General features: G+C 31.6%; 1 protein-coding gene across 14 annotated transcripts in view; it reads left to right on the top strand.

The window, feature by feature from the left end:
- The first annotated feature begins 1,394 nt into the window (after nt 1–1,394).
- Nucleotides 1,395–11,357, top strand: part of Dg (Dystroglycan) — a 30,843-nt gene continuing 20,880 nt past the window's right edge. For 8 of the 14 annotated variants that reach the window (XR_013875112.1, XR_013875111.1, XR_013875110.1 and 5 more), the window contains exons 1-10: nt 1,395–1,418; nt 3,052–3,353; nt 3,669–5,847; nt 6,368–6,417; nt 7,020–7,076; nt 7,426–7,471; nt 9,066–9,174; nt 9,612–9,763; nt 10,092–10,258; nt 10,963–11,070. Coding sequence is in view for 2 of the 14 variants with exons in the window: in XM_080148961.1 (XP_080005087.1) it covers nt 5,823–5,847; nt 6,368–6,417; nt 7,020–7,076; nt 7,426–7,471; nt 9,066–9,174; nt 9,612–9,763; nt 10,092–10,258; nt 10,963–11,070 (714 nt within the window). In the remaining 12 variants the exon portion in view is untranslated. Of the gene's footprint in view, nt 1,419–3,051; nt 3,354–3,668; nt 5,848–6,367; nt 6,418–7,019; nt 7,077–7,425; nt 7,472–9,065; nt 9,175–9,611; nt 9,764–10,091; nt 10,259–10,962; nt 11,071–11,357 lie in introns of those variants that run through there. The other 6 variants (XR_013875115.1, XR_013875118.1, XR_013875117.1 and 3 more) reach the window with 6 other exon arrangements.

Raw genomic sequence — 11,357 nt, 5'->3', positions numbered from 1 at the left:
ATGTAGTAGTTAGTTTCTGTGGGATTAGAGTAACTTTGCAAAAGAAGGGAATTGAATTTTAAATGAAACTTCTTTTGCTAATGCAAAATTTTTGTCCATAAATATGAAAAATATCTTATGCTTTGAATTAAAAAGTAATTTGAAATAATATATATATATATATCAAATTATTTTTTGGTTCCCTCTCAAGAATACCTGGTTATGTATAGCATCATATTATAAACAGCTTTCCGTGGATATAAAAATGTACAATTATAAGATTATAACTAGTTTTGTTATACCAGAGATGCTGAAAGAATGGGGTAACAAAACTGGAATTAATTCTATCATTTTTATTTAAAATTTGTGGAATATTTTAATTCAATGCTATACATTATCTTTTAGTCTGACTCAGAACCGGTTCTACTCCAGCGGATATTAATCGGTTTCGAAGTCACACTGGAAATTCTTTCAATATTTCCTCTGTCAAGTTTGGTGGAAAAGTTTTGCATTGTTCTTAACATGCAGTTAGGATAGTTTTACACAATTATTCCGGTTTGAAAGATTTTACACAAGTTTAGTCAGGGGTGTATAATATATTCTACATGGGATCTTCTGCTCAGGGGGGGGGGGGGGGGAGGGGAATAAGTGGTTGGAGCGAAAAAAAATGTAAAAATTAAGAAAACTGATAACATTTTTTCCATTTCCCCCCCCCTCCTTGGTGAAAAAAAACTTAAAAATGTGTGGTAGGAGGGATAAAATAAATAAAATATAGAGTTCATTAAATATTTTTTCCATTTTCCCCCTACTTGGTGAGAAAAAATTAGGGGGGGAAGAAAAATAAAAAAATTTGTAGCAGGGGAAAAAAATAAATCTTGTGCAGAATATACATCCCTGAGTTTAGTATAAAGGAACTTGAGGCGGGGGGAGGGGAGAATTGAGCTTCTGCCCATTTTCAACGTCAGTTTTAAAAAAGAGAACTAAGAAGCGCCGTTTTATATTTGCCCCTCCCCCAAAATAGTTAATTTTCTTGTTCAATTCTTTATCTTAGTATAGTTCATAATAAAATCATAAATGAATTTGTAATATTATATGACTTGATAGGATAAACAATGATTTATTTACTTCTAAGTACCTATGTATTATTACATGGAAATATTTTGCAGGTCAATTGGTCATAAATGATTTGATATGATTACAGATGATTTGTTATACACCATGATTTTTTACTTTTGTGGAGGTATAATTTCCAGACAATATTTTGCAGGTCAATTGGTAAGGTGAAAGAGGCAGAAGCTATTGAGGCCCAGTTGAGGGCCAAAATGGGAGGTGCAGCTGCCCCAGGATTTGCTGCAGCAGCTCCTCAGGGACAATATCCAGCTGCCAGTGCCTACTATGCTGGATACTGAAACACCAAACATCATGGATCAGATGCACAGGTAGTTGTAGGTTAGTTTCTTGTAGAACCTTTTTTCTTGTATTTATTTGAAACTGATGAATATCTGGAGGATTATAACTGGTTCTCAGCCATACAAAAAAAATATGTCTAGCATCAAATTATATCCAGTTTTCCATGAATATACAGGGTGTTTCAAATAAAACTGCGTTTTCCGGTTTTGGAAAACAGCCAGTAGGAGTATGAAAAAAATAATTAGATGTCCATATTCTCTATAAAAATATGCATTTTTTAATATCTCTTAAAACAACGCCACTTTTTAGAGCCCAAAGAATTAAAAAAGTGTGTGTGTTACTGTATTCACATAGAATTTTATGATATAGTGTTGAATTAAAATCTTGTTTTTACTTGAAAACAACATCATAGCATGCACAACAAAATATTCTAATAATTACATTTAAAATTTATTTTAAAATACATTTTATGAAATCAAAAATCAATTTTCTTATTGCTTGAATTTTGATTCTTAGAATTAAAAATGTTCATGTTCGTTCATCATCCCTCCCCCTATAAATTCTAATTTTTATTGACAGGTCATAACAGATTAACTCATAAAACTTAAATCTAAGAAAACGCATTTTTAGCAACAATTTAAACCAACATAACTTGCTTATTAATTAAGATATTGAAATGAAATAAAAAGTGACTTGTTTTATTTATTAATATGCACAGTATTAAAAGAGATCTTTTATGAAAAATGACTGCCATAGAGAAATTATAGAAAAAAACAAAATTCTGAATAATCTTAAAAGCTCTTTGCATGAGGCCAAAAAAAGGAAAATATGTAAATAAAAATCTCAAATGGGGACATTGATATACCCTTTTACTACTTTAATATTGTACTTATAAACCAAAATGTTTTAAAATAAATAAGTTAATTGAATCTAATAGTTACCACAGTTTTAGTATGAGGCATTTTTACCCTACATGTACTTATTAGTACAGCCACATTTTTAGAGATATCAAAAAACACCTTAAGTAAATGTAATGTAAATTTTGCATGAGGCCAAAAAAAGGAAAATATGTAAATAAAAATCTCAAATGGGGACATTGATATACCCTTTTACTACTTTAATATTGTACTTATAAACCAAAATGTTTTAAAATAAATAAGTTAATTGAATCTAATAGTTACCACAGTTTTAGTATGAGGCATTTTTATCCTACATGTACTTATTAGTACAGCCACATTTTTAGAGATATCAAAAAACACCTTAAGTAAATGTAATGTAAATTTGTACAGAGAATATGGTTATATGATTATTTTTTTCATACTCCTGGTTATTTCCCAAAACCGGAAAATGCAGTTTTTTTGATACACCGTGTAGAAATGTACAATTATCAGATTAAAACCAGTTTTATTAGCCAATGCCTTGACATCTTAGGGCTATAAGACGGGTGTTAATCTTATATTTGTACTCTCTATTTCCCCCACTTTCAATTTTATTTTTAAAAGAAATTTTTAAAAAATTGGTTGAGAGTCTTTTTTCAAGTATGAATAATCTTGGGGTGGTGGTTGTACCCTACAAAAAAAAGATAAAAAAAACCATATGGGTCCAGCATTTAGCAAGATCTTTCAGTAAAAATAGACCACAAAATAACATTTAACTTTTTAGATGATTTGAGGAATCACTTCTACAGACTTCAACAAAACTTCTGGCTTAAGAGACAAATTCAAACTTTTTTACACAAAAAATCAAGATATAAATGTTGTCTTTAAAATAATCCTCCAAAGAAAAAATAGCACCTTTAAAATATGGCCTTATAGTGATAATGTTTTTTTTCTCCTGAAAATTACCCCCCTACCCCATGATAACATCAATAGATGGACCAAATTAAAACAGGTACTAAAAGTCAATAAATTTTTTTTAATTAACTGAATAAATGACATGGAAATCTCATTTTTAAACTATTGAAGGTAAGAATATTTATCAAAATTAAAATTTCTAGATAGGGATTGAATGATGATTTTTAAAAACCATTTATAGTAATCATACTTATTTTTTTTGCGATTGAGTCTTCTATTTTGGGCTTACCACTTTTAATTTCTTAAATGCGCTGTCTTAATTATTTTAATTATAATATGACCTACACATTTAATATATCATGAACAATAAATTAAACAGTGATCTAAATAGACCAAATTTCTATCATAATGATATGATTCAATAAAATCAATTATCAATAAATTAAAATCATAAATGAATGATTTTTCATATTTATAAATTCCCAGATTAGGAAAGATACATAACAACCAGGCAAATAAAAAAATGTTACCTGAAATTTATAAATGTATGTTTGCTGATATTATTATGCTTTTTTCGCACATATATAATCTTATTATCTATATTTAAAATTAAATTACTGTTTGTTTGAATATGATTTGATATAATCATAAATGAATTTGTATGATTATATATGATTTGATATGATTAACTATGATTTATTAACTTTTATGTAGAAAATTTGAATATTCCGCATCACGCTTAATATTTATTATTGCTAGGGATATTATGTGTAATCATATTTGCTAGGTATATGTTCAGATTTAGGCTGTCTTTAGATAAACATGATAATTTGACTACTATTTATTGAAATATGTTGATTTGCTTGCTTGGCTATATTTGGGGGGTAACATTAATCTAGATCCCTCAATATTTGTAAGGTTAATAAAGAACAAAGTCAGGGAGGGGGGAGACATTGGGCTGTTTATTACATTAGTCCTCAAAGTTTTATAATAACGTATTCTTAATCTTTAGCTTATTACTGTCCAAACGTTCCAAACACAAAAGGAGTTTTTTTTTCGTTATTGGAGATGTACATTTATTTATTGTCCATTGTCTTATCCCTTTGAATCCCTGGAACATATTACATAGTCATTGTTATAACACTGTTTTCATACAATTTTAACATTAAATATGATATATGTGCATTTTATGATAAACATGCAGCACACTAACAATATCTTTATAAATCAATGATTCTCATTTTTATTTAGACTTGTCGAAACTGGTTTTTACAATGTATAATTATAATTCTATATAAATGATATATATCAATTGAATTAATACTGTTTGTATTTCCATGGTGATTACATATGATGTGGCTCTAAATTCTTTCTTTTCTTGTTATATTTACATATAAATATTTATCACACTTCCAAGTGGATACTTGGGGGATTTTCTAATTAAACTGTTGTGCAATTTATTATTATAATTATCATATGTATGTTTTTGTATTAAAATTGCTGCTATTATGCATATTTATTGCCACATCTGTAAAGAATATTAAAACAAATTTTCATCATCATTATAAATGTCTACAAGTCCATGATTATGAATTCCTCTAACATTTTTATATAAACATTTTTTCATTTTTTGAAAATTGACATCTTATAACTTGATATATAAACTAAACATGATATTGTGCATTAATTTATATTTGGCCAGTTTTCTGTCGGGGGTTGAACGGTTTTTTATTTTGTTCTTGTCAAGTACCTTATTCTTTTCTAACCATTTTATCCTTGAAGTTGAATATTACTAAATTTGTAGATTATAGATTCTTGAAAAATCATTATATCCCATTTTTAATTTTGGTTTTGCTTTGTTTTTTTTTATTGTTTTCTCATGAATAAAAAGACTTAATTCTGGATTTTATACAGTTCTGTGAATTTTAAAAGGGCCTTCCCCATTTTTTAGGGGACATTATTATTTTATTTGTAGTAGTTGTGTACCTACCTACCTATCTTTTTTTATATTTTATTCATAAAACATGTAAAAATATAATGTTGCCATTACAATTATCCCATGTGCTTAACATAATGTGCAACATTGAAACATTTTCCATTATAATTTGATACAAAACATTATACAATAGTTGAAAATTGTTAAAGAACTGATTATATCATTAAAATGTAAAAAGATGTACCTCACTACTCCCAAAATAGTGCACCATGCTAATTTTCGCGGCACATTTTGGCGCCAAAACTTTGGCGTTTTTATATTTGCTGATAAGTGAAGGTCGTCTTTATGTTTTTATTATTTGTGCAACTACCATTTTTATATTCGGCTCAACAACAAACCTGTTTCTTCTGTCTTTGTACATAAACAAAAATAACATTTTTTACCACATCAAACTAATCCACAATAATGAATTATTATGATAATGTTATTATTATAATACTGTGCAGTTTTTTTTCTTAATTTTAATTGCTCTCTTTCTATCTCTCCTTTATTATCTCTCGTTCTTTGTTCTTAATTTTTTCTTAAGTTGTAGGGATATTTTCAGATGACCAAAGATGACATGAGTTGCTAGGATTGGTCAGCATTTGGCGGGAAAAATTTACACTTTTAACTGTACAAGGCGCGGGACAAAGAAGTAGATAACTATGAAGGGGGCGCCGATATTTATAGGTAAGATTTTTTTGGCAGTGAAACTATTCTATAATTCACTTTGTCTGTGCGTAACACTATGGGGGAATAACTATTTTCTCGGATACTATTTTAGATTGACAGCTATAGTTTTCATCAATATTCCTATAACCTGCGCTTTTAATAAGGGAGAGAGGGGACATTGGGCTGTTTATTGCACTAGTCTCCAAAGTTTTATAATGTTTTCTTATTCGTTGGCTTAAAACTTTTGGGACATTGATTTAATTTGATTGGTTGGTTCATTGAGTTGAGTGTCCAAACGTTTCAACCACTAATTGTAATATTTATACAAAAGGGGGTAATTTTGTGTGATAATCATTGTGGATGTATATAAATTTATTGGCCATTGTCTGATCCCTTTAGATCCCTGTTTTTTAGTAATTTTTATGGAAGAGATTGTCAAATCAAGGATTTTTTTTTGGCTCCAGGACATACGGACATGATCAAACTTCAGAGTAGCTACGCTATAAATCGGATTTTTAAACGGAATCATTTTTTTCAGTTGTAATAAGTTGGGTGAGTGGATTAAATGTGTTGGACCAATATACTCAGGTAAATAAATACTTTGGTCTCCATGTTTTAGAATCATAGTAGAAAAATTTACACTGACGTTTAAAATATTTTTGCTTTGAAGATTTATTTTAAAGAATACCCAAGGTATTTCAAATTTCTCTTAAAACCTTTCTGCTTTAAGTTGTTAAAAACCTGATCGGATTTATCACATCGTATCAGAGACAGACTATTGTGCCGTACTCTGTTATATATGAATTTGAGTATTACTGAGAAAGAACTGTTTCTAATTCAACGGATATTAATCTAATTCGAAGCCAAACTTAAATCCAGTGGTGTATTTTCTGCATAAGATTTATTTTTTTCCCCTGCTAATGCTATAAAATATTTTCTCGTATTCATTCGAATCCGGTGGATAGGAACCGGTTATCATCCATACGAAAAAACTATGTCTAGCATCGTATTATATCCAGCTTTCTACGAATATAAAAATGTACAATCATAAAATTAAAATTAGTCCCCCCGCCCCTCCCTCCCTTTAACAGGGTCAATTTCGCAGAATTTACACCCCTGCTTAAATCTTTTTGAAGGTAAGCGAGATTTTGTTCTATCTCATTGATGATAATTTTGTTTTTGTTGTTTAGGAGGAACAATTAGAATTTGCAGCTTATGATACCCGTCTTCATAGGGATACTGACAGGAACATAACAGCCATTAATTGTGGAGCAGCTTTGCCACCAGATTTTTGGCCAGTCAGAATTTCTTTGATTTCTGCAACTTTTTATATTCTAGCATTTTATATTTTAATTGCACTTTGTGGAGAAAAAAATTGTTGATTACTTTACCTTGTGTCCTATGACCTATGAACAGCTACACTGGAAAGAAAACCATATCGGTTCAGCTATTTACGAGATCCTTCGGTAAAAACAGACAGGCATACAAACCAATAAACATCCTGTTATTTTTATATTAGAATTAGATATTCTCTGGAGTTGCTAAAACTCTTTAGAATCTTTTAAATTGTTTTTAATGGCTTTGTGTTGAACTAGGGATTCTGCTGAACAATCTAGGGAAACTAGGGACGTAGAAGGATCAGGTAATTACCCTCTAACTTTATGTGGACCACACGAGTGGATATAGAATACGTGGATTTATTGACATTGTAAATATCGTGGTTATATCCTCTTAGAAATATTTTTTTCAATTTTGAAAATTTTTTTAACCCTTCCCCCCCACCCCCCTCGACAGAACTATGAACTCTGGCCGCGGCGCTCGGCACTCTTTCCTGCCTAGCCGCAGCGCTCGGCTCCCTAGAATAAAAACTTAACCTAACCTAAAATAGTTATTCTTGGGGGGGGGGGGGGGGGTAGAGTTATAAATATCTTCAAAATTGAAAAAAAACATTTCTAAGAGGAGAATGCCCTTTTCGTCAAATAGGTTGCTAATATGAAGGAGGTAAGTGGATGGTTTGAAGGGGGTAGATGGATGTGGGGTATTGTTATTTTAGCCAGCCAGCTGCGGGTATCACTTTTTTATGGTACTTGAAAACATGGTGTAACATCTAAGTAATAATATAATTATATCGATTACCATAAGCAAACTTATCAGAATATAAACGGTATTTATTTAAGGTTAGGTAAAGCTAGGGTTAAGGGAATCATGTGTTTTTTTTTTAAATTGGGTTTTGTTATTGACGTATAATGTTATCATCAGGGTGTCGGAGCCGTATGATTTTGATGCTGCTCCGGCTCCGCGGAGCCGTATTTTGAAATACGGCTCCAGCTCCGGCTCCTACCTTAAAATAATATATCAATTTTTTTTCATTATTAAATTTGATAAAATAAAATAAATAATATAAAATATTTTGCTTTTATTTGATTAAAGCTATATAAAAGTAGAAGGATGTGTGTCTATTTGTTAAGTAACAATAGTTTTTCAGTTTATTATATGGAAATAGACCGTTGCCAAATTATAATATTACTATAAAAATCATTTTTAGCTAGTCCGGAGCCGGAGCCGTTTTTAACGAAAAATACGGCTCCGGCTCCACCAAAAATGTTGCTGCTACGGCTCCGGCTCCGGAACCCTGGTTATCATAGTATTCTTAAATACGTATACTCAGTCAATAAACAGAGTTTACGTCAATGGATTTTCGTTGTTCTATTTGTGTTTTGTTATTTAACTGCTGTTTAACTATTTATAGTTTCTATAACAATACTACAAAACATATATCTTAAAAGTTATTTTTCAGTTTTTTGTATATTTTCTCTCAATTTTTAAAATATTTTTTCTATGGAACTGTCTATTTTCAAATCATAGCCAAGATTTTTTTTGATTATTATATTTTCTTGTATATAATAAGCCATGTTCACTTATTAATCAGGGCTCGGCAGCGTGTAAGCCTTATTGAAATCGTCATATATAACTTTAGAATTCAGCTGGATGTAATAATCTGTTCATAAACAGACAATCCATATTTTCAAAAACCTTGTTTTATCACACTTGCCGGTTTGAGGCTAATGCGTGGCTGAGGCGCGGCTGCTGAGCCCTGTTATTTATTTAAACTTATTAGCATGATTAAACCAACCACAAACTAACTTGCACAAAAGTATCCAACCACTCACCAACCAACTTGCATAATTGAGAAATACCAACTTGCATAAATTTTGGGCCAACTTGCAATTGTTTAGGTTATGACTGGGACGATGATGAGGATGGGGATTATTGGAATGAAAATGCGGGAGATGCAATCCTACCCAGCAGGATCACACTGCCGGAACCAACTAGTCCTGTTTTCAGGTATTAGCGACTGCGACAACACCCTTAGAGGCCCCTAGTGGCACTTGAGAGAAGTGGAATGATTTTAGTCGATTCTCCTCTTTCAATTTGTTTTGGTTGGGGGGGGGGGGATGTATTAATAGCCAGGGATAATTTTTCTTGGGAGGGTGATGTTACCCTTCCCTATAATAGCTAAAAACCTTCCCAAGCATCTTTGCAAAGAAGAACCATATCGGTCCTGTGGTTTATGTTACTTTTATTCAAGGATACCGATATTATCTATCTATCTGTTGTGACTTTTATGTTCTCATTTAAAAGGATGGTTCTCATTAATATGGATGTGAAGGTATTAGGTTCATTCCTAACTAACATTACATTGAGAGCTAGCTATCCGTTTTGAACGTACGGACAGGCCCTAAATGTAATTAATTTTCGCTTACAATCAAATAATTTCCTAGTCTACCTGGAGCCAGCCAGACAGTGCGGCGGATGGCATCCGTAGGGGCCGCTGGCAATCCTAGTGATCTGGGCCTGGAGGGATCTGCCTCCATCCTGACAACGGCCAAGTTGGGTCCCGCCAGGCCTGACAGGCTGAATTCTTTCTATCCAGGTATAAGGTTTTCTTATTAGTCAATTATGTCGATGAACTCTTTAAACTGCTTTGTATTAGGTATATTGTAGGTCTTCCTAACTTCATATCGTTGACTCTGCTTTCTGAATTCGTTGTTCAGCCCTCTTAGTCTCTGAACTTCTGAAATACTTCAATGAGAATTGAACGATCAATCCATTAATTACCGACATAAAAACTGATAACTAGACATCCTTTTACTTTTTTTAGAGACTATTATAGTTTGTAAAATCACTTAATATATAGTTTTAAATGCTTGATCTTCTGCCTATATTTTGCTTTTAATCGAGTTACAGATTTGTTTTTTAAGGCGTATCAAATAACTACGAGGGTAGCGGAGTGGGCCCACTAGATCCTGCAATAGTGACTAAAACTAGTCCTGGCGCCAACAACAATGAATTCTTTGATGAAACAGATCTGATTTCACCAACAAGGCCGGAACAGCCGCTCTTCTCCAGTGTACCGCCTTCGCCGCCGGTAAGATTTTTACCAGTGCAGCTTTTTGTATAAAAAGGCGTTTAATTTTTACTACTTTCACCACAAAAAATATGCTGTCTGGTCATTTGTTTATCCTTTGAGCCTTCCATAACAGCAGTTGTCTCTTTTTTTTTACTAAGAAAGGCCTTAGTGTTTATGAAAACTAATCTTGTATGTATGCATTTATTTTATGTTGAAAATATACATGTCAAAGCACGTATGAAATATTTTGTTCTAAATAGTCTTTCGTCCATTAAAGAATCATCCGATCTATTAGAATCATCCGATCTATTTTAAGTTAGTTGTGTTCAAAGTGTTCTCTAATTATAATGGTAAAAAGAAAGCTGATAGAACCATTTATTCGATTTGTTGCTGGGATGGCGATTCCTAGGATTATAAACGTCCAAATAGATGTTTATACATTTTTGTATCTTTATGTTGCTACATTATAATGCTGTGGAAATTCTATTCCTAATTAATAACACTAAAATTATCAAAGTTGCTAAATAATCCTCTTATGTTATAAAGGGCCGTTAGCTGTTACTTTTTCAACTTTTTGTTCGATTTAGGGAAAATAGACCTACCAAGGATTACTCATGCAAAATTTCAGATCGAAATTCGAATTCTAAGTGCCATTTATACATTGATTACGAGATGGTTGCATTAAACCCCCCCCCCCCCCTTATAATGCGTTTTTGTTACAGGATTTCCCACCTGCCAATCATCAGCCTTTCATATCCAACAGGCTCAATAAGATCTCACTGATTGCCGGAAAATCATCCAGGATTTTTGTTCCTGCTAATACATTCCAGGTATGATATAGATTATAGATAGATAATACATAGAAGATATATTAAGAAATCAAATAGATGAATTGATTTGTTTTCTAGGTAGATTCAAGGCATAGTTATAGTAATATCAAACATTGGAAAGAAAAGACAGACGAGATAGAATAATATAAAATATTACTTATTTAGTTGAACAAACATATAGAAGGACAAATATAGATGTGTGTATGGTATAGATAAAGGTATTAAGACAGTCAGAAAGAAAGACTTACACTTTTGACTATTCATAAATCATACCTAAATATTTCCAA

This window comes from Acartia tonsa, chromosome 14 (assembly GCF_053477335.1).
Source record: "Acartia tonsa isolate MP-2025a chromosome 14, ASM5347733v1, whole genome shotgun sequence".
NCBI classification, from domain to species: Eukaryota; Metazoa; Arthropoda; class Copepoda; order Calanoida; family Acartiidae; genus Acartia; species Acartia tonsa.
This window is presented reverse-complemented; position numbering and strand designations above follow the sequence as displayed.